Here is a 23,769-nt window from a genome sequence, read left to right on the forward strand (position 1 = left end):
TCAATTTACGCGATAGGGCCTACCGCCAATATCGAAACGTGATCTGCCTCTCTGTCGCTCGAATATGCAGGAACGACACAGAGGCAGATAACGATTTTCCATGTTGGCGGTAGGCCCCAGGGCCCCACGTGGGCCCTCTGTATACAAGTATGCTTTTAGGGTGAGATTTTGATTATTTATGTGTGTAAATAATTAATGTTTTCATAATATATATTTAAATCTTTAATTTTGTTGCGGTAAAGCATAGTTCTTGTTCTTACATATATAATAGATTGCTGTTAAATGTAGGTACCTAGATTGTCTCACCAAAAGGCGCCGCTATAATTTATTATTGTCTAGGATTTTTTATATTTATTAGTTATGTGTGCCATTCGTTAATTCTCATAAGAAATACCTATCCTTATTCAGTACTTCAACAATTTTGCAGGTAACAAAAGTGACTTATACGTTGCTTGCCGTGTATTACTTGTACAGTAAGATGAAGCCTAAGCCTAAACCTAAATCTAAAAAGTAAATGCAATGTTCATGATTCATTTACAATTTACAGTATCTGCTAACTGTAAGTATACTTTGTATAGTAGGTATACAGTGTTTTAGTGGGATAGTATGGGGAAATCCAAAACTATTGAAGATGCAGAAACTCTTTTAGGTTTTTTTGGAATTTAGTGGACCGCGAGCCAGGCGCAAATTTCGTCAGTCATCGCCTCCCGGGCGAAAACTCGTATAGCGGTTAACGGCTATGTATGATGAACCCTCGTGAACGTCAGATGCCGCTCCGTTGGTGGGTTGAGGAATGGCAGCCACCGAAACGCGTAACACGGACTTTCCACCGCGATACAACCAGCTGACGATTTGTTTTATTAACAATATCATCTAAACTATCATCTGACAAAGTATCAAACGGGAGGCGATGACGCCGATGACTGAAAAGAATTTTCTTTTTTACATGTTCATGTGATCAGCTGACGGTCTTTCCACAGCGATACAATCGGCTGACGATTTTGTTTATTCACAATAGAATCTAAACTATCATCTGACAAAGTATCAAGCAGGAGGCGATGACAAAAAAAAACTATAGACTTTATTTGCTGCCATTCCTCAACCCACCAACGGAGCGGTAGCTGACGTTCACGAGGGTTTATCATACATAGCCGTTAACCACTATACGAGTTTTCGCCCGGGAGGCGATTGGTCATGGAAAACTGTTCCTGGCTCGCGGTCTAGAACAATTTTGGCACAATCAGTCAAGAAAACTTACACCATGCCAATATTGTTTTCACAAAAAAATGTTTTCTAAGTCTGTTTTCTCTGTCTTCATTAGAATCGAGCTTTTCCATACTATCCCTCTTATAAAAACACTGTATGTAGATATACAAAATCTTAGATTCTTATGAAATTGAATATTTGCGCCAGATCAGATGTCACATTCTGACTGACTTGATGTTTATTCGTTATTAGCCAGGTCCACACAGAGCGAGCATATCGCGCACAAAATTAACGGCCAGTGTAGACGTACCTCGGCTGAGGCGATGCGCGCGAGGCAAATCTACACTGGCAATTTTGTATATAGTTTGTCAATGGACTGTCTCATTTCGAACATAGACAGAGAGAATCATACTATCTTTGTCTTACACAAGTACTAGCACCCAAAAGAAAGGGATGAGTATAATTTTCCTGGTTTACTGAGTGACAAATTGGTTTGACCAACTATAATACTATTACTTATTCTGTGGTTTTGTGCGCGAGGCAATCCGTCTCCATACTCGTGCGCCTAGGTCGCTAATCAGCGAAATCGACTCCACACTCGCGTTCGTGCCGTCGCGCCGCTTAGTCTGGAGTGGGCTTTGGAATTATAAATATATTAAAACTAAAGTTAACCGTAGCAGACTAGCGCACCGCGACCTTGGTGCGCCGCACCCATGAGTGAGAGCGAGAAAGAGGTATCTACTATAAAGCGCCCTCCACACGCGAAGAAATAATAAGAATTATTCTGTGCAAAATTCTGTGTGTGTGAACGTAGTGGTTATATACTCTTTGTGTGTGACAGCGTACTGTTCACACATTGTACTGTTCACACATTGTACAAATGAAAATGGAATGCATTTTTATCTTATCTGTGGCGTTTGTTCTGTCCTTTTTGCAGTATCGTAATCTCTCGCTCTATATTCTAACCTGCTGGAGTCCGTAATTACATAAGAAGGCTAAATTACATAAAATTCAGGTAAATTACTGTTTTTGCCCTTCTTATATATTATAGTGTGTGTATAATAGTTATTTACAGTTGATATTTGTTTTATCACCTACAGAATGTCCGGAGATAACGCCGACGGAGCCCAGCTGAAAGGCTTGTCCAAGTACTTCAATAGCCAGACATACAGCGGCAGAGCAAACGTTAGTATATTTTTCGTAGTTTTATTGTGGAATCCGTTACTTCCACTCTGACGTCTTTGACTAACATTCTAATGCGAACTTGGCTTAGCGAAGTATCCTGTCACTAAAAGACAATGTGTCTTCAGTTCTTGGAGCCCTTATTATCTAAGAGGAATAAGTCGGACTCGCGCACGAGGGGTTCCGTACCATTACGCAAAAAACGGCAAAAAAACACGTTTGTTGTATGGGAGCCCCAGTTAAATATTTATTTTATTCTATTTTTAGTATTTGTTGTTATAGCGGCAACCGAAATACATCATCTGTGAAAATTTCAACTGTCTAGCAATCACGGTTCTTGAGATACAGCCTGGTGACAGACGGACAGCGGAGTTAGTAATAGGGTCCCGTTTTTACCCTTTGTGTACGGAACCCTAAAAATGGGTGAAAGATTTTATATTCTCTTGCATGATAATGATAGTTGTTTCTTAATAAAAATGACTGAAAATATGATTGACATAATTGGTGAGTAAAATAATAATAGGCAAAACATTTCACCCAATCCTAATACATAAGTGGTTAAACATACATAGGGCAAGCAAGAATTAATAGCATACTTGTTGATCATTAGCATATTGCTCACTTAGATAGGCCCGACATTTGTCTGGGTATCCTCAAATTTGTTGCTGTGTCAAAACATTGAGGTGAACTCTAATATTCAGGGTCTTAGAACACTTTTCAGGCATCAGCTAATAGGGTGCTGGCAGCTCAATTCATAGAGACATTGACAGATTACAGTTTATAATTGATATAAGGGTGGTTTTACATCTGTCCAATGTCATTGCGTCTCATTCTCTCATTAAGCAAAATGTGAGACGCAATACACATTGGACAGATGGAATACCATCCTAAGTGATGTGTTTACTTTATATCTGGTTCTTATTAGGCTGTTATTTTAACACTTTCATTGCCACCCAGCCACACAAGACATCCGCGCCAGGCCACAAAAATTTAGTCATATAAAGCAGTTGTACCGGGTTGTCCGGCCTGGGAACCAAAACCATAAGATACCCGATGGTGGGGTTTTTCACATCTCATATTACTAGCTTACAATGATTGGAATTTCATGAGTAGCAATGTAGTCAACCATATACATAATAAAATTAATAAACCATCTGTAAACAGTTAATTTTGTGCTTATGGTCAATTGACAAGTTATATGTGTAAGTGCATAGCTTGTCAAGAACAAAAGTGTTGAATCAAATAGGCTTTGAAATCTAATTCTGAGTGCCATGACTTAAGTGTGTGACTTGTGATAATATTTAAAAAAAAACCGGCCAAGCGCGAGTCGGACTCGCGCACCGAGGGTTCCGTAGTTTTTAGTATTTGTTGTTAGAGCGGCAACAGAAATAAATCATCTGTGAAAATTTCAACTGTCTAGCTAACACGGTTCATGCAGACAGACGGACAGCGGAGTCTTAGTAATAGGGTCCCGTATTTACCCTTTGAGTATGGAACCCTAAAAATTATAATACATTAGTAGACAGAAAAATATCTTTTATAAAAACAGGCCATAAGCTAGCATTTCATATGGCACAGTACTAAGACTTTTTCTGTCTTTTTATGAAAGTTACCAAGATGCAACATGAAAAAATCGAACAAGCAGACGGTGAAGGTTAGGAACAGAACTGAGACCCTACTATGACAAAGACAATATGTATTCATAATATATCTTTTTTTTTCAGGTGGCCAAGGCGACATATGCATTCTTCGGTGTAGTGATCCTTTACAACATGCTTAAACCTAAGTCAAAGTAAATGAACACTTCATAATTCTTTAATTTTATGGTAACTAGCCATGGTTTTTGTTAAGTAAAATATACATTCATTTAGTGAGAAGTAAAATCATGTAAGTCATTGAAAATTATTTTCTTTACCCAACCTATTAATTAGTAACAGGGAATATTACGCGAAACTCTGCGCAGGGGGCGCCACTACCACAATCTGATGGTCTATCGCAAAACAAGAAAATCGAAATTTCGTTATTTAAAATCTCTGTCACTAACATGAAATAATTTCACGGTTTAGAGTTAGACTCACTTGTATTCGATCTCTGTCACTCGCTTATTCAAGAGATAAAGATAGGCAGACAGCGAAATTTCGGATTCGCATTTCCCGATAGGTTCTCTGTAAACAAACCGCCTTGGTGCATCAATGTCATATTTTATTATCTCTGAAAACTTGTCAAAAAACTTTTAAAGGCACAGTATGTATAAGTTACTCTATGGTTTACTAAACGGGCTAGTGCTGCACTCTGGTGGCAGAACATTGCAGTAATACCAGGCGTGACTCACTCCGCGATTTCGTCGCGCCGCTACAAGTACATGCGGCCGCCCCCAGTTCAGAGGTCTAGGTCTAGGTCTTGCCGCGCACCGCTACGGAACGGACGCCTGTTCGCGCTTGCGCCACCTAGCGGTCATATCTGTCGTAATAGACGCGTTTTGTTAGAGAGTGAATCTTCTGTACCTAGTACTATTATTTATTCTGTGGCAATACCCCCTATTTAGTACTAGTACCTTGTATTCTCATCACTGGAATACGCCCCTACAAGCCAGGTTCTGCTGAGGGAGTTCTTATGACATTTAATGGCTTCTCTACAGGATGGCCCAGTGTAGGCCAGTCCAAGGGACCCTGCTATGCGGTGGAATGACATAGCAATACCACTTGCTCCCTCTGACGCATAAATGCGTCCCTTGGAATGGCCTACGCTGGGCCATCGTGTAGAGAAGTCATAAGATGTTGCTTGGAGTTGGAGTTAATTATTTGAGTAGGTATGAATTTAAAATGTAGTGCGGCCAATGATTATTGTTAATGTTGTCCGCGTTCATAAATAAAACGATAGTAATTTATACACGTTATTTATTAAGATACACATTCATAGGGTAGAAAATAATTGTGTTGAATGCACCAGAAATTATAAATACAGTAATTTCAGATCTTAAGAATACTAGTGACAGTCTTAGGAAAATAGAACTTTTGAAATCATCTTTGGTCTAATCATTTTAAATTACCATTTGGAATAATGGGCATTTTGATTTTAACTTTAAACTCCGGACTTAGGTGTTAAGTCACATCTAACTTTTTTTTGTTAAGAATGCTTCTTAGCCTATAAATGTACATAACGTAGGGACAGAAATAAATAAAAATGCCCATATAGTCTTCATTCTAATATCAGAAAAGTATAAAAAGGTAAGTCAAAATTAACCGTCCAAAGTTTGAAAAGCAACACGGTAATAATATCAGTAACGTCCTAACACATGCCGGTGTTTGATCTCCGTTTGTGCATAAATATTTTAAACGAACATTTAATATTAAATGTAATACTAACTTCAAAGCACCAATAAATAATGAAACAGTAGCGTAATGATTCATTATCAATGAACACAGCGGTAATCTCCTATCGTGTTGAGGGTGGTTTCAGAATCGGTAAAGGCAATATGAATGGAGATTCTTTATATAACATAAATGTAAGTTCTTAACGCTACTGTCACCAGAATGATACCAAAAAAACCAATGTAATAGTAATGAGATCTAGAACCTATTGGGTGACAGTTGCGGCTAGACTACACGAGTGTTCGAATCATTACGCGTCAATAAATAACGTACAGGAACGCCCTAAATACCGCTCTCTATAATATGATGTCTTAATATCAACATGACTAGTATCTTCATGTTTTCCATTTTAAAATGCAATTCTTTTCAAATCCTACCTAATATCAAGGCCGTACAGATCTCTCCGTCTGCGTTACATCACAGTTCATCAAGCTCAGCCCTCGATCGCAGGGCAGACTCGCGCGCCGGTGGCTCGCCGCACCGACCGACTTCAACTAACGCAATAAGCAAATTCAACTAATAAATACCTAAACGAAAATACTCACTCACGCCACCGGCCCTCACATCCATGGCACGCACGCCCATCACAAAGTCATTCAAATTCATACAGGAACATTTAAAATACAGTTAGATAGTAGAGATAGTGCTCTATGTAATATGTATCCATTGATATTGATCACGTTTACTTTACACATAATAATCTAAGACCAAGATACTATCTTTCAGTTTCGTTTGAAGTCAAGAGCATATTCGTGAAAGCATGCCAGATTCATTTGAATTGAATATTATGGAAATCAAGGGCGTAGCCAGCCAGTGAACGTAGGGGGGCAAGTTGATATCGCCGGAGGCCAAGGGGGCAGAGGGGCATACATTGGACTCCAGCCCCTGCCTGTAGCTGCCCACGCCCATGATGGAAATAATTGCATTGAAGATTGAGAGCACTCGTAGAATTTCAGCACAACTGAAACTACATAATGAGAGACAAACAGATGCTAACATGAGCAGATAGAAATCTTCTAAAATATCAACAGACATATAGTTTGTATTAACTGTGACATTTAGATGGCTTAAAATTATCCTTTATTTACTGCACAAATATAAGCTAATTTGACACCATAATGATCAAAAATACTGAAAACAGCTATATTTACTAGTACATGTACACACAATAGGCTCAGAATTACGCTCTATGTATTTCTATTTTGACATCGAGATACGTTGTAATGTGTTTAAATATCTAACGAGAAACGTTTAGTGACCATAATGGCACAACGGGCAATTTTGGAGTACCATACCATCAAGATGTCAAGAAACTAGGAAAATTTTGCAAACTAGAACATTTAGATATGGAATGTAGCTGGGTGGTAGCACCAACGGGAAATAATTTTAAACGCATTGGTTTTTAATAGCTACCATTTTAGAAATACTTCTGGATGGAATGCAAAATTGCAAAAAGCTGCGATAAAGCAATAATCCTAATTTAAATATTACGCCTTTAACCTATGGGCAACTATTTTAATATGATGTAAGCCGCTCAAGTGGTTTGTATTAAGACATTAAAACCACTGAACTCAACAAGGCTGGGAATAGGTAGTAATAAAGCTTAGTTTTGATACAATTCAGGATGGAATTAAATTTTTGATATGAATTATATCCGAGCATGACGGAACTGATGTTTCTCTTGATTTTTGTGTCTCAATCAGTCTCTGCGAAAAATTATGACATGTGTAGCATAATGGAACATAATTATTATACTTATACCTAGTATCTTAATAATCCTTAGATGATGTAGAAAATTCCAAACCATGTTTTGAACCAAATTTTTTTACACACTCAAGTATGTTATGAAATTCAGATCGTACTCTTTATATCGTATTGATGTTTTGTTTTGCTCGTTGTTGTATCATTAGCAGATGGGTAAAAATAATGTATATATCGTCGAGTAGAGTTGTGCCGTTCCCGGTAACATTACCCATTTTGTATGGGGAATGTTACCGAGCGAGAAATTTCCCCATACAAAATGGGGAATGTTACCGGGAATGGCACAACTCTATCGTCGAGACATGAGAGAGTGGCAACAATAGTTTCAAAGTTGGGTATTATCAAAGCATGATTTGAGGAAACAAGACTTGTTTCCTTTTTATTTTTCATCATGTTTTTTTCTATTTTGTATGGATCTTTTGACCGTCATTCTTCATATTCAAAATATCACGTACACGCCGTCATCATTTAGCACATATGAACCATATTAGAAAGTTACTTTGACCGTGTGCGCCATAACCATAACACTCAAATCATGTTTGGCGCTACGGGCCCCCAACTTACGAAGCTTTTATTTCTCGGCTTTCGAAAGGTTATCCATAACCTGTCACTGCCACATTATTCTACGGAGCGCCCTCTACAGTGAACAATTGACAGTTTTTAACCCTACCTATGGTGTTAAGAAGGGAAGACACCTTTGCTTGGCTTATAATTATAATAAACATTTTTACAGTTTGTATAAACTTTACGTTCCGTCCCCGGCGTCCGTCTGTTCTGCGGAGTGCCCTCTGTACTGACCAATATACAGTATTTTACCCTGAAATAAGTTTTTTTAGTACGCTGTTATTCATAAGTAGAACACAATTGGCTCATAATAACATGATTGTTGTTCATAATATCTAGTTCCTAGGTGGTCTAGCGAGGGAGTAGAGTGCTGGAGGCGCGGCGACGGGGGGCGAGGTCTCGCCGTCCGAGTCGGACTCCTCGGACGACACGCGCTCGGCGGCGCTGAGCGCCACGCGGGCGTACTCGTCCGTGTCTATGCTCTTGCAGAAGTGGATCGCGTATCTGCAACAGCAAGTCGAGTTAGAGATTAGGGAGGTTATCACCACGCACAATCAACGACTGATCGACGTCTAATATGGTCGCAACAGCTGGCATTCCTCAGGACCCCAGTTGACGGACTGATCACCTTTACTCAGAACTATGAAACTTCCCATACAATACAATTTTGCGAACACTAACGGTGACTAACGGTTTGGTGCCACCTACCCTTAGAGAACTGTCTTCCTACAAGCAAATTTTAACGAACTACTACGACGTTCACAGACATTAATAAACGCTGGATCGGAGTAGCCGATATGAAATATAATTAATATTTCGCTTCGGCTCGGAAGACATTTGAAGTGTGTAATATCTCATGGCATGTTTAATGCAGTACGTGAAAAACTTGTCTAATTTCGTAATTTCAAACACTATCATAATTTGCGCATGTCTTATTTACCTAAGTTTCTCCCGCAGCACAACCTTGCACGAATACCTCGGCATCTTTAGGAGGAAGAAACACGTGTAGCTCTCCGGTAGGAAATGGTCCGGTGGCTGGTACTTGTCCAAAACCTAAAATATTTCGATTGGAGTTCAGTTAACAATACTAAGAAGCGTTAAGTGGTATAAATTATTGCAGCCGCAATGCAAACATGGCAAATAATATCGATATCGCGGGATCATACCGTTCTCAATCACACCTTTTTTAAGACACGTTTATAGTTTTCTTAAAATCTGGAGAGAACCTTGTTTCTTATATTTATGGGTTAGAGAAAATTAACTTCTACAATTATATTTTGCCATTTTTTCCGTAATTTCTACTTAGAATTCCTGGATCAAAGGTGTAAAATATACCTGCAGCACAAAGTCCCGCTGGCGGGGGTCTTGCGGCGCGCGCGGCAGCCTTGTGCGGCCCCACACGAAGCGCAGGAACAGCGCGCGCTCCGAGCCCGACAGCTCCTCCATCACTTCCCAGAACCAGTGCACTAGGGGGGAGTTGGGCTCGATGCCTGCAAAAGACATATTAGAATCAACATACGTGACTATAGGGACCTTCTGCGTGCTTCGGAGTGGGCTTGGAGGGTCTGCCATCGATTGTCCTAAATCGGAAACTTTAACTTGGCATTGACCCTTCACGCTCTGAAGAGCGGGGTTGTTTTATGCGTTAACGCTGCGTTTATCGCATAAAACAACCGCGCGTTTGACAGCGAGAAGAGGAGCTGCGATCTGCGATGGCTTCCAATTATTCTATCTTCTCGTACTGACCTTTGTACGTGGCGGAGGCTCGCAGTGCGTGCACGGGTATGTCGGGCGAGCCGCACACGAGCGCCTCTAGCTCCGCCGCAGTGAACAGCGAGAGTAAAGGCGCCGGGACTACGCGGGACATGCCGTCACGTACCGCTCGCACTTGTTCTTCGAACTCGTGCAGCCTGAAATTAGAGTCAATAACTGTCTCAATACTCTTTCTTTGAGATTTAAGCGAGTGGTAAAGGTTCATCGGAGTGGGCTCATTAAGACGTCACAATTATAACACAAACTTTGCCCGCAATTTGGAATTAGTAATTTGGGTAGCTTAGTTTTTATCCAATCTGCTTTTTATTGATTCCCTATGGTTAGTATGCTAACTTCCTTATTTGAGAGACAACTATAACACCTAAATAAAAAATCATGGCAATCATCCAATTTTAGCATAATTATACTTACATCAATTATCATCCGCATGCATCGCAATTATCTCAAATCTTCATTCCACCCCGCTTTTCACCCTCTTAAGGGATTATTTCCGGGATAAAAACTATCCTATGTCCTTCCCTGGGACTCTTAACTATCTCCATACCAAATTTCAACTAAATCTTTTCAGCGGGTTAAGTGTGAAGACGTAACAGGCAGACACACTTTCGCATTTATAATATTAATAGAGTTAGTCCAAGTAAAGTCTGCAACGATTTTGATAGTATTTTGATAGCACAATGTTATTTGTACGTCATAATTTTATAGAAGTTTGACGTTTAAAGTAAGTAAAATAATACTTGCACTGCGTGTTGTGTTATCAAAATCGAGGCAGGCTTTTCTTGGTCTGACTCAAGTATGGATTACATTTAGCCAGTGTAAACAGCCAATTAAGCACAAAAGTGGGTATTGTGGGTTACCTGTAGTGCAGAGCGAGCTGCACGTATTCGTCCTTGTTCTCGGGCGTGACGCGCTTGTGCCGCGTGGACAGCGGCACCTCGTGCCCCGCCGCTGACGGTATGGAGAATGGCAGCTCCAAGTTCTGTAGCTCCTGGGGGTAAAAACATGTACAATAAAATACTGGAACTTTTTATTATATTTTAAAAACAAACAAGCAATGTAGTAAGCAAAGTAGTTGATTGATTTTAAATTGTAAAGTTCATCCCCCGAGCTCAAATTGTTATTTATGTGTATAAAAGATCAATGATTGTGTAAACTCAGACGAATTCTTCCTTCGATTTTGACAGGTGATGTACATACATGGCGCTGTTATGTACGGGTCTGTACATTATGAGGTTTAAGCGGTAACTCAAAAGTTGACGTTTGACAATTCAGTGAGGTCAAAATATTATTAGGACACGGGTAGCGGGGCACGGGGACTCCACAAGGCGTTCAGCAAACGCCTGAGGGAGGCCACAGGTGACACTCGCGCGGGCGGCTTCCTCGCGCAAAGATTGGCTATAGCAATCCAGCGCGGGAACGCTGCCTGCGTGATGGACACCCTACCAAGGGTAATTTTATTATTTATTTATTTAAGAAACAAACAGTCTTCTATAGTTATACATAACACTGGAAATTTTCTTAAAGCTAGACTTACAGTTTCCTTAATGAAAATATTTTAACATCATGTTTAATAAAGTTTCTACAGAGTAAAACAGAGCTATTTGTGCAAACAAGAACAAAAACAATAACAACAATAATGAAAAAAAAAAAAAAGATGCAAGAGTATCAGGGTGTTAACAATTAAATTGTATATAAACTGAATACTAAAAAGGTTTTATTATTCTTATTACTTATTAACGTTCAATACTGAGATTTTTTCCTAATAGCGCCAAACTAATGATCTGGGTTATTACACTGCATGGATAGTGTTTCAAATCTATTAAGTTTCTCGCAGAAAATATCGAGATTCAGAAATTTTTCGTTCGTTCGTTCAGAAATTTTGATAGGTATTTATAATTTTAGTTAGTTTTATGTTCATTTTATAACACTGATTATATAATAAATGAGACGTAAATGATTAAATGAAGTAGATGTAAAGTGTGCGTGGAGTTGGTTGTGTAACCTTGTTGGCGGGCGACATGTCGCGTATGCACAGCAGCGCGGGCAGGAAGTCGCGGTCCACCTCGGCCAGGTCGCGCGGCCGGAGCGGCTGCCCGGCCAGCTGCCGCCACACGCCCTCCGCCAGGGAGAGAGACAGCGGGGACCCGGTGCGGATTGCGATGCCCATCAATACGCCTGCGAAACATATTATATCACTAATCATGTTCACCTTGACTGGGCTTGTTGCTTGTTGCACATGAATCCGAAAATAGTCGGCCGATCGATTGGTCTTGTATACAGGTGCAATGCACTTATTTTTTAGCCACCGTATATGATCGTGTGGTCTGGCATATAGATCGTGCGAGATCAAGGATCTGCCATCTAGTGACTTAAAATAGAAAAGTTAAACTGGACATTGACCCCCACGCCATTGTGCAGTTGCTGTCCTTTGCTAATTACACACGCTTACTTTTCTTCTACAACGGTACAAAAAATGTTGAGCACTTGTACACATGTATGTGTATGTTGTTGTTATGTTGTTGTAAATGTTGTACTTGAAAGTACGTTCAACATTTCCTCAGGCCAATTTATAGCTTTATATACCATAGCTTTTGCCCGCGACTTCGTCTGAGTGAAATTAGTTCTAGCAGTTAGAGTACGTGTAGCGCCTGAATAAAATCAAATGGCAATAATTTTGAGCATAATATACTTAATTATTTACACCAATTAACAGGCAATTCATTAATTTTCTCATTTCCAATCCCTTCATTTACCCTCTTTAGAAATTACGTCCGACATGAAAACTATCCTATGTCCTTCCCCGGGACTCAAACTATCTCCATGCCAAATTTAAACTAAATCCGTTCTGCGGTTTAAGCGTGAACAGACAGACAGAAAGACAGACAGACACACTTTCGCATGTATAATATTAGTATGGATTGTCGATAAAGTTAATCATATAATGCACGATCTAATGATGGTCAAAAAGGGTTTTGGTGTTATTACCATCGAACCGGAAGGAGCAGACCATCAGCAGCGGGAGTGGCCCGTTCTGTAGCTCCACATATGTGGGTGATGCTCAACATGTGCTAGAAATATATGTACCCAGAAACCGGAAGCAGTTGAGGTGCAGCGGCGTGTTCGCGGTGGGGTTAAGCAGGAAGGCGTCCCGCGAGGCGCCCGCGTCGCCGCGCCCGTTCGGCGTCGCCATCAGCAGCGGGAGCGACCCGTTCTGCAGCTCCTCGCACATCTCGGCGATGCTCTCACTGTAGCCGCCGCCGCAGTCATCGACGCTCTCGCCTGAAATATGCGATATTGTGTTTTATTGTGTTGTACATTTTACAACTAGTGTGAAAAGAATGTCTCTCTCTCTCGCTTTCAGCTCGTGGCAAGATACCTCGGTACTAGTGGTAAAAAGACATTTCACACGTGTTATAAACGACGTTTTTTAATACAATTGCGAAAAAATAATAAATTAATATATCATTAGTAGAATCATACCACCAACCCAAACCAAAACCAAAAGTACCTATACAGCCCGCGATACTTGAGCTGCCGCAGCCCGCGATACCTTCATACTCGTGCGCGCCCCGGCCGCGGCCGCCGCGGGCCCGGCGCGGGTTGGTCAACGACACCTCCTCATAACTCATGAGACCCTGGTACTTGCTCCGCGCTAAATTCAATTTTAACTGCGTTTCGAAAGTATAGTTTGGAACTAAAAAGTAAAAAGCACTAGTTCGAGAAATTGAGCTTCTCGCACGCTACGCAGCCACAAAAAGTACCACTTTTTGAGCAACTGTATTAATTAAAAATCTAATTTAAACTATCGTGAGGCATACTAACTTGGCTAAAAAAGCTTGTTAAAATACAAGAATGTACAGCAGTTACATCGCCGTAGTTCACTGTGCACTGACCTACAAATTTGACCTTCCACACGCGGTGTGGCAAGGCCAGAGCCTCCTGCGTGAGAGCCGGCAGGCGGGCCACCATCTGCCCGAACACGGACCGCATGCCGGCCGGGCCCGCCAGCCCGCCGCCGCGCCGCGAGCGCCTAGCGCCCACGCGAGACAGCTCCACGACGGGACCGTGCTGACGCTCTCGGACCATTGTTGCCATCACCGCCTGATAACATACGAGTATATCACACATCAACCTCAAAGGTTTAACCAATGTTCAATGTCTTAGTGCCAGTTGCACCATCCGCACTTGAAAGACTGATCAACGTCACCCGGCGCGCCGCGGCGGTTCACTATGAAACTTTCCATACAATACAATTTAGCGAACTCTTTAACGATGACAAACAGTTGGTGCAACCGACCCTTAATGTACCAAACGATTGGTCCTTGATTTTGAGTACATTTAAGCAGTCGACATCATGCGATGCATTGAATGTGGTTCACGATTGGTGCAATGACACCCAAAGAGACGCATATACAGTTCTAAACGTACTGGCGCAGCGCTGGGACTCGCCTTTGTTCGCGCACTATAGCCGCACCACGCCGCCACCATTAGTTTATATTTTTGTTTGTTTTTTTATTTTATTTTTATCACTAAAACTGGTTTCGTCATACAGCGGCCGTAATATTACGGACGCAAAAAGAAGGCCGTCTTTACGGTGACGACACTTGGACAGTTCCACGGCCGTATAACACACCGTCGGCCACCAATCATTTATTCAATTCATTTATTCGCTGCTCCAGTTGGAGTTGGAACTCAATTTGCACATCGGTCCGGTGAAAAAAAAACCAATACCTATAATATAATAATAGAAATGGCTTCACCGCTATCCAAAAAACGTTCACGAATCTATCGACACCGTCAAGACGGCCGTCATGTAAATGGCGGCACCGCTTGTTGTCGTTACGGTGTCAATCACCGCGCCATTTGGTTTACATAGATTCACCGCTGTATTACGGCCGCTATATGGGGCATTTTCCATAAAAAGGGACCTTATTGTCGACGGCGCCGCGCGGCATTGTATTTATATCGGAGCATCGTTAATAATGGCGTAAGCGCCATCGACAATAAGATCCCTTTTTATAGAAAATACCACATATGACGGAACCGCTTTCTTAGGAAACCAGAGCTTTACATAAATTTATAAGTTTTGCTGTGCCTTGTACTAACTATAATATGGGTTTTTTTTTTCGAAATCAAAATATTAAATTGAATTGAATTAGCGTCGCTTAAGAAGGAGACTAAACTAACAATATTTTATGTAAATATACGAGTTTCAACTATTTGATGTATCTTTACGACAACTGGATTCGGACTTACCTTTCTAAAAGAGGCCTCTTTCACAGAATAGAACATCAAGTTTCTCAGCTGGTCCATGTTGCCCTCGAGGATGAGCAGCGTCAGATTCGGGCACACCAGTTCCGAGAACTGATGAAGTAGGACCTGGAAATCAAATATATTAAATGATATGTACCATTAGTAAAGAACCGTTGACATGGAACGAGTTTGTCAAACGATTTGAGGCCAGAAATGTTATGAAATTATCGTACTATTATTTACATTTATGCATGGAATCAATCATTTACAATTACTTCATAGTCATAGTATAGTCATATAAAGCCAATTTACAAGTCAGTTGCTAAATAACATCAAATTACTATACAGTAAAGTTCATCGATTAAGTTACATCATATTAAAATAACAGTAAAATAACTTACATTAAAAATTACAATAATTCATTAAGTACATAAATAGTAAAGTCACAAATTCATTGAAATTATTATAACATCCATAATAGCAACATATACTTACAATACCCGTAAGAAAAATCAATCTTGCATGTCATGTTATTTACATACATATATACAGTTGATGTGATACGATAAACGTTTGTTCCAGGCGAGAAATACGTTTAGCCCTTAACAATGGGGTATGATAGATTTAAATTTATTTATTTCAGGATAAAAATTACACTATAAATTTGCATCAATGTCAAAATTATGCTTCTCTTCTTATCATGATCGTCAAACAATACATACTAACAAAAACATAAAAAAATTTTTTTTTTATCCCATTAAGGATAATAAGGATAGTCATATATATAAGTATCTATAAACAAAAGTATCTAAGCAATTTAGAATATTCATTAAAATGTTAAACAAAAATAAAATATCGCAAAATAAGTAAATGTCATTTTTAAAATACAATAAATCATTTGAATTATAAATAAAATTACATGTATCATTACAAATTCAATTCCATGAACTCATTTAGAGTACAGAGAGATATGAGCGAATACTGATTTGCGAACGAAAACTTTTGCAATTTGCTAATTTTTCGATATGAAAAGTTCTCGGAAATGTCTCAATATTCCATATGGAACTTCAATATGGAAATTTCCTTTAAATTCTCTGGCTATTTCCAGAACTTTCCGAGGAATTTCCCAATATTATAGAAACTTTCTTCACATCATAATGGAAACGCGGAAACTTACCAATCGGTTGCATATAAGTTGGGGGGACAGGTCTCTCAGCAGATGGCACTCGAGGGGTGGTGGCGGCGGCGGCCGCGGGGCGCGGGGTGCCTCCACACAGAGAGCTACAGTGTGCGCACTACCGCATGCTACCTTCGTCACACGTTTACCCTGAACAAAGTAAAAAATTGTAATTTTATTTAAAAAAAATAGCTTCTATTGTGTACTAAAATTAAAATTAATGGAACTCATTTTTGGGTTACTTTAAAATAGATTAGTACAAACCGCTCTCAACGAGGTTGTTACTTGTATCAAAATAATGCTAACGGAAACAAGCAAGGAAAATAAGCACCAAAATTTAATGATTCAGATATTAAATGATTATTAAGTAACGTACCTGCAAAGCAGTAAGCAGCCGCGGCCGTTGTGCTGCCAACGTAGTCCCATCTCCCAGTTGTCCTTCGTCGTTGTCACCCCACGTGTATACTTCGCCAGTGTCCGTACAAGCGACGCAGTGGAGACTCCCTACAAAAAGTCAAATGTATGTTTTCTTTTACGTTTTTAAATTATTGTTTTTCACAACGTCGCACACGCCCAGGATTTTAAAAATCACAGAATAAGCCAATGTATTTTTGACTCAACAGAGCTTTCTACACGCTTCCTTTATGCGTTTTTTTAGTACATTTGGCATACAAAATAAACTATGTATGTATGTTTAAAATTGATTGATTTTTGAAATGTATACTCACCAGTAGCTATAGACACTATCATCTTGCCCTGCATGCCCGTTACGCGCATAGGTCTCCGCACATGCTCGTAACTCCCGTGCCCGAGCCTGTGGTAGTCACCCTTACCCCTGTTAAAACATAAATGTGTCGGTCTAGTCAAAGGTCTCATTTTGTCGCTTACCATAAGGGCGAGATTTGCTTGTATCTTTTTACGAATAATCTGTCGAAGCGTCCTTATGGAAAGCAACAAAGTGGGATTTTTTGCTTGAAAACGACACAAATTATGATTACTAAGACGAGGGCAGCGATTGATAATAAACATTGATGAAAAACTAGCGCTGCAAAATGACCCCACAGATTTTATGCCACGGTGCTATTTAGTTCGCAAATGGCGGCCCGTTGTCACAGTCGTAGTAAGAAGTATTTAGATTATATGCCTTATTGTGCGGTTAAATGATGTGCTAGCCGTTCCAACAAACACTGAAGATATTATGGGATTACCTTTCACGTATAATTTAGACAGTATAATATTATTTTGATTTCTTTTATTACATATAAAACATGTTCTATATTGCATGAAACCGTCTACTAACAGACAGTTCTCATTGTCATGTATTTTCAAATGACAGTGTTACGGCATGGTTACGGCCAATCAGAGATAATTTTATAATAGACTAATAGTATTTCGGGTCGGTGAAATTGACCAATCGTAATCTTGGTCAAAGGAAACCCATACCTAAACTTTGACTTTGTAATTGGTCCGCTGGTGAGCATGCGTATTTTAATTTTGGGGCCACTTTTAATGAATGAATGAAATGTATTTATTTGTCAGTGTGTTGTTTAGGCTGATATTTTGTTTGAAACTAGTCTTCCATGCTTTTTTCGTTCGCTGGACGAGGGACAGTTCACAAGTTTTCACTTGGCCTAATATTGTATACGAGAGGAGTAAGTAACGCATTAGCTGTAGTGAATAAAGGTTACATATAACATATTGTAAACTATAAAAACGTGCAATAAAGTATTAGCGCAGCGGTGAGGCTGTGGCATGCCACACGCATACACACTACCTCCACACAAGCTGGAGATTTTGTTTTAAGCGCTGGTTCCCTGCCACTGGTCGATGACATGACAAGACCGTCAGCTTAACTGTGATATTTGTATTATATTTCGATGTATCGTGCAAATAAGTCGTGTAGCTTTGTAGTTACATGGGATAAGGTGTAATGTATGATGAAGTTTCTATACTTATAGCTATATTTGCTTACCACGTGTAAACGCTACCGCACTGGCAGAGTGCAACGGAGAATTGGGAGCCGCACTCGACCTTTATGACCCTCAGGCCTTTCAAGCAGTCGATCTTCATTGGTTGTTTGCAACCCTCTGAGCCTCCTCGCCCTGTCACAGATAAGATTAAATTATATAATTAATATTTGACTGATTACTAACTGTCGTAGTCAAGGTTGTCAATGATCGTCGATAACAAAAGCTTTTTTAAGGAAAGTTGGAAGAAATTTCTTAATGATTAATTAATTTAACTCACCAAATAAATGTTGCATCTAAAACCGCTATTGTAAAGCTGAATTATCTTCAAAATATCAAGTACATGGCATTTCAGGTTCAATTAGAGCTTCGGCCTTTATCCCCATTTTTAAATTTTTTTGGTAAAAAAAGTTTACACTGTACTGACACAGGCTACTCTTGAGTAGGGTAGGGAACAGTGGCTCGGAAAAAAATAGCCGGGTACAGTGGCTCACTCAACCTAATTCTACCATGAAAAAGGCTATTTGCTTCCCTGCTAATAGTTACAGCAGTAACATTCTGTAATAGAATAAATTCAATACATTACCAAAATTTATTAACCAAAAAAACAAAAAGGCATACCATCAGAATAAATTCAATTGGACGAGCAATGTTATTCTAACACGTAAGGGTGCTCCATTGTATATAGCGATATTTGGGCGAGTGAACCACTGTCTGCGGTGAGCCACTGTTCCCGCCTTGACCCTACTGGAAATACATCACAATACCTAATTTTCCGTAGTCGCCGTCGCCCCACGACCACACGTTGTCGTCGTCGGTGATGCAGAGCGTCTGCGCGTCGCCCGAGCCGCAAGCCACGTCTATCACGCGGTACGACGCCAGGAACTCCACCTACACCCAAACCCTATTTTATATAACTAGACATACTTACATTAATAAATATATTAGGGGACATCTTACACAGTTCAACCTAGCCCCAAACTAAGCAAAGCTTGTACTCACTTATATAGATAAATATACATACTTATATACCTATACATAGAGAACACCCATGACTCAGAAACAGATATTTGTGCTCATCACACAAATAAATGCCCTTACCGCGATTCGAACCCAGGACCATTGGCTTCACGGGCAGGGTCACTACCCACTAGGCCAGACCGGTCGTCTACATTACCTTCACTTCTCATATGCCAGTCAGGCGGTAGTCTATGCGAGAGAGAACTTAGAACTGAATGGGAGACGGGGTGACGGAAATGCCCGTGTCTCTCGAAACGCGCTCAAAATAAACACCACCACGAACTGGACTCGTTCTAGCAGTGGCCAGACAAAGCACTGGCCACGGCAGTGGGCCACGACTGGCTCCATGATGTATTGTGAAATTTTGAGTCCATGAAATAGCACGATTGTGGTTTTTGTGGAACTAAATTACTCACTTCGCACATAGCAATGATATGGGGGCCCAATGGTGTGCGAAGTGAGTGGACGCTCGAGCGGGGCGACCACAATAACAATGCAAATGTATGCGAGCGATCTCAGTGCTTGCTGCTCAAATCCCTTGGAACCAATGTAACGCTGCACGTCCCGCAGACCAGATAAGGACTGGATGTTTTGTATTAAGCTCTTGTAAAGTATTAGCACTAACCATCTTCGGAACGAGTTGATCTTCCGAGTCACCGTGACCCAGCCGTCCGTAGCGCCCTTTGCCCCACGTGTATATACGCCCTCGCGCCGTCAGACAAGCCGAATGAGCGCCGCCGCATGCAATCTGGACTACTTCCATGCCAGAGAGAGATGGAATAAGGCGCGGGCGGTCGTAGCTCCTGTAGAACGATGTTTGAATTAATGGTTTTTAGGGTTCCGTACCCAAAGGTTAAAAACGGGACCCTATTACTAAGACTCCGCTGTCCGTCTGTCTGTGTGTCTGTCACCAGGCTGTATCTCATGAACCGTGATACACCGCTAATTGGAGGTGGGTAGTCAAATGGGACAAACGTATCGTTAGAAGAGTGCTTGCCATAAAAACATACGTTCAATTTCCTCCGATCTTAATAGTGTTAATACACATCTTTCGCCACATTCACTTTCACATCATAAAATAAACTTAATATATTGTATACACGGTGTTACTTGAGCCACTGAAAACCTGAGACACCCCAACAGATTTTTTTATTTTGAACTCATTTTGAGTATTTATTCTTTAATCCGATAAATATTGGAAAAATATTTGTTGTTTAGTTTTCTTAACAATTCTATTCGACTGGTAATTCTACACCAGATGCTTCGTCGTTTTAGTGACGTCAAACAATTGCTAGTTACCATCGTAAACACTGTTAACTGACCATTTGCATACCTTACTACAACGAGATAAGGTTTACCAATGGCCAGTTAAGGTTGTTGCTCATTGACAAATAACGTGTCAAATGCTAGTTATTTATATTGTTGCATTACAAACTTGTAGACTGGGCATGTAAAAAATAAAATAAAAAAAATTACCCCCATTAAAATATAGCGCAATCGATTCTCCTATCGATTCTGAACAAACTGTTTTTAGGTTTTCAGTGGCTCATGAAACACCGTGTATATAAAATAAGCGTACACTCTATTCCCATGTCCGAGTTTGCCGTCGTCGCCTTCACCCCAGCTGTACACGTCTCCCTCAGTGGAAAGCGCCAGGCAATGCTTGCCGCCCGAGTTACACGCCACCTGAAATATGTTCACCGACATTACTACAATATAACCCTCTAAAGAAATCTCCTACCGCCACAGAATAAATAATACTACTACCGTACAGAAAGGAAACTTCCTACAAAACCGAAGTTTGACAGTGGTTCAGGGACGACTCATGTTGTCCCTTTCTAATGTATAGCACTATCCCTTTCGGCTATTTAGGGTTGTCAAAATAGGGTATTTGACTGTATTTAAAATAAATTATTTTACACCGTGCGTGAAATAAAGCACCAGAAGATTAATAGAGAAACGTAGATAGCAATTATTTTTAGACACAATTTCTATTTTAAAACCGGTATAAAACTATAAAGAGTAGGTAACTTGATCGTGAGGTCACATGCTAGTGTTTCATATACATTCCATAGTAGCAAAATCGTTTTGACAGTTCGAAAAAGAAACTGTAATGACTAGTAGTCAAATACCCTATTCAAGTCATTATCTGTGGTTATGCATGCAAAGGAACGTCAAGTTTTGCCAACCCTAATAATTGCACGTAGCAACGCTGAGCTGTACCGTGCACGTTGGAGGATCTGTCATCTTGTGGCCTACATCGGAAACTTTCACCTGATATTGACATGTTAAAGCAGGAGCTGCCCCTTACAGTCCACGCATGCTACCTTGCCCGTTATAGGTTCTGCCATCTTGTGGCGTAAATGAGAAACTTACATTTCGCGCCAAGAAACAGCGGGCTCTTGTGCTGCCCCCTACAGTTCATGCACGCTCCCTATATGCCTCTCTATCGGTCGAATATGCAAGAGCAATAGAGAGGCAGATAACGATTTTCGTTTTTTCGAGAGCCTTCTGACATAGTGGCGAAACATCCTCAGTTGATTCCCACCAATTTGCCTAATTTAAAACAAATGAGTATTTTATCCCTACATATGGATATCATCATTAATAGATATACACAATTGTACACTCAATATTGTACTTAATTACCTCGACATGTAACAATTGTTATTAATAAATATATTTTATTTCATTTCATTTTTATTTATGGTTAAAAAAAGTTGATAAAATAGCTCAAGGCTGACGCTTCGCCAGTGTGAAGGCGCTCACTAATATTTCATGTCATATAAGCAGGCATCGTAAACTGCGAGCGAAATACATTGAAATGACATATGACAACCAGTTACAACCCTAGTACTTCAATGGATTTCGCTCGCAGTTTACGATGCCTGCATACAAGGGAGACCAACTGGAGATGTTAATCATGTAGGTACAGTCCGTTAACTCTGAGAATGCCCTTCGGATTTTAGAAAGATACGTCGGGTATCGGCGGTAACACGCGAAGGTGATACTGCTGTTCTGCTTTCTTATTAACTCACAAAAAGTTATGGATACCTATTGTCTCAATGTAAAATAAGCCCTAATTTAATGACATTATGCTTGACTTTTTGTCATAATCTAAATAAAATAATCAGAATTTGAAATTCGTCCGGAGGTAATTTGAAAACAGAACGTCACACCGTTATTTACTACTTCGGGCAGAAATTATATAGAGTTGTTAACACCAGTCACATTTAAATTCATATGGTAAAATTATACAATTTTTCAAATTCGGGAGATCTTTGAATCTATTATGGAAATCATATACCATCCTCTAGATTACATCGTAATCAAAACTATCCAGATTTAACAGTAATTTTTCGGTCTCTTTTTCTTTAGCGTTTCAATGGGCATGGATGGAGACTTTTGGTCGGCTTCGCTTAATATTTTTCTTAATGTATTTTTTGAACTTCCTGTTACTTCTATCACCCGGTCTTGAATTTTATTAAAATATTTACAATTATCACTTTTATTAAAAGTTCCCGCTTCTTTTCAAAAATAGTTATATACTTTATATATGATTTCTCGTGATTGACCATTTACAGAAATACCCTTTTTGAGATGAGTCCCCATTAAATTAATTGCCGAAAAATATGAAATTAAATATTTATCTACTAGTTATGGTGGTATTAACTACTCTATATAGAATAAGGCTAAAAAGACGACTGCACTCTTTGGGTGTTGGATTGCAACTAAATCATGATTTTGTCATTTCCTATTACGCGATTACTTCCGATTTTACCCGAAAAACGAATGTCATTCTGAGAGTTAACGGACTGTATTTGTTTTTGTATTTCAATCAATATGTATTTCAAGCGCAAAAGGCTTACCTTTGTTATGAATACGTGCTGAATGGACGCCAACAGCGTCGGCGTCGACACGGAGTCAATTCCGCCGATGCCTAAACGGCCACCGGCGCCGAAACCTGGGACATACGATTACAATACAAATTCAATGTCTCTCCAAAGGATTGATTAAAAGGAATTGTATCAGACTTGTCAAATTACATAATGATATTCGTTGCACGAAATTCTTTAGCATTCTGTCATACCAGTACTTGTTGCTCTACCATTTTATTCCCTATAGCTCAGGATGACCAGTCAACTTTCCCATACCAGTGGCATAAACCATCCCGCCGTCGACGCCGTCTAACTGCAAGCTGTGGTTGTGATCCGTAAACCACTGGTAACACAATAACAGTTGACTATCTCTCACCGGTGGCATAAACCTTCCCGTCGGGTGTGACAGCGAACAGCGTCTGTTCTCCTCCCACCAGCTGCACGGGGTTGAGCTGAGCGAGCGCGTGGCACGCGCTAGGTCCGCGCACTTTAGCGCCATCGACGCCACCTAACTGCCCGCGGTGGTTGTGGCCCCAACCGTAGACCACGCAGCCGCGGGGGTTGCCCACCCACCAGCCGGTCCAGTCTTCGGGCCGCCTGGAAATCAATCGGGGTTA

General features: G+C 40.2%; 2 protein-coding genes across 2 annotated transcripts in view; one reads left to right on the forward strand and one right to left on the reverse strand.

Moving 5' to 3' along the window:
- The first annotated feature begins 2,081 nt into the window (after window positions 1-2,081).
- LOC134755220 (uncharacterized) lies at window positions 2,082-4,283 on the forward strand. The gene is made up of 3 exons (XM_063691744.1): window positions 2,082-2,221; window positions 2,307-2,391; window positions 4,113-4,283. The coding sequence occupies exons 2-3, from the start codon at window positions 2,308-2,310 to the stop codon at window positions 4,182-4,184; spliced, it is 156 nt and encodes a 51-aa protein (XP_063547814.1). The 5' UTR covers window positions 2,082-2,221; window position 2,307; the 3' UTR covers window positions 4,185-4,283.
- A 985-nt stretch (window positions 4,284-5,268) lies between these two features.
- The window catches only part of LOC134753893 (probable E3 ubiquitin-protein ligase HERC2), a 94,959-nt gene continuing 76,458 nt past the window's right edge, over window positions 5,269-23,769 (reverse strand). The window contains exons 73-90 of the mRNA XM_063689855.1: window positions 23,529-23,749; window positions 23,144-23,238; window positions 20,854-20,960; window positions 19,900-20,077; window positions 19,022-19,145; window positions 18,260-18,389; window positions 17,016-17,122; window positions 16,664-16,791; window positions 16,288-16,437; window positions 15,114-15,236; window positions 13,751-13,958; window positions 12,942-13,136; window positions 11,860-12,032; window positions 10,715-10,845; window positions 9,831-9,994; window positions 9,420-9,574; window positions 9,025-9,137; window positions 5,269-8,588 (exon numbers count right to left, since the gene is read on the reverse strand). Of these exons, the coding sequence (XP_063545925.1) occupies window positions 8,420-8,588; window positions 9,025-9,137; window positions 9,420-9,574; window positions 9,831-9,994; window positions 10,715-10,845; window positions 11,860-12,032; window positions 12,942-13,136; window positions 13,751-13,958; window positions 15,114-15,236; window positions 16,288-16,437; window positions 16,664-16,791; window positions 17,016-17,122; window positions 18,260-18,389; window positions 19,022-19,145; window positions 19,900-20,077; window positions 20,854-20,960; window positions 23,144-23,238; window positions 23,529-23,749 (2,671 nt within the window). The 3' untranslated portion in view covers window positions 5,269-8,419. The remainder of the gene's footprint in view (window positions 8,589-9,024; window positions 9,138-9,419; window positions 9,575-9,830; window positions 9,995-10,714; window positions 10,846-11,859; window positions 12,033-12,941; window positions 13,137-13,750; window positions 13,959-15,113; window positions 15,237-16,287; window positions 16,438-16,663; window positions 16,792-17,015; window positions 17,123-18,259; window positions 18,390-19,021; window positions 19,146-19,899; window positions 20,078-20,853; window positions 20,961-23,143; window positions 23,239-23,528; window positions 23,750-23,769) is intronic.

The sequence above is a fragment of the Cydia strobilella genome, chromosome Z (assembly GCF_947568885.1).
Source record: "Cydia strobilella chromosome Z, ilCydStro3.1, whole genome shotgun sequence".
Taxonomy (NCBI): Eukaryota; Metazoa; Arthropoda; class Insecta; order Lepidoptera; family Tortricidae; genus Cydia; species Cydia strobilella.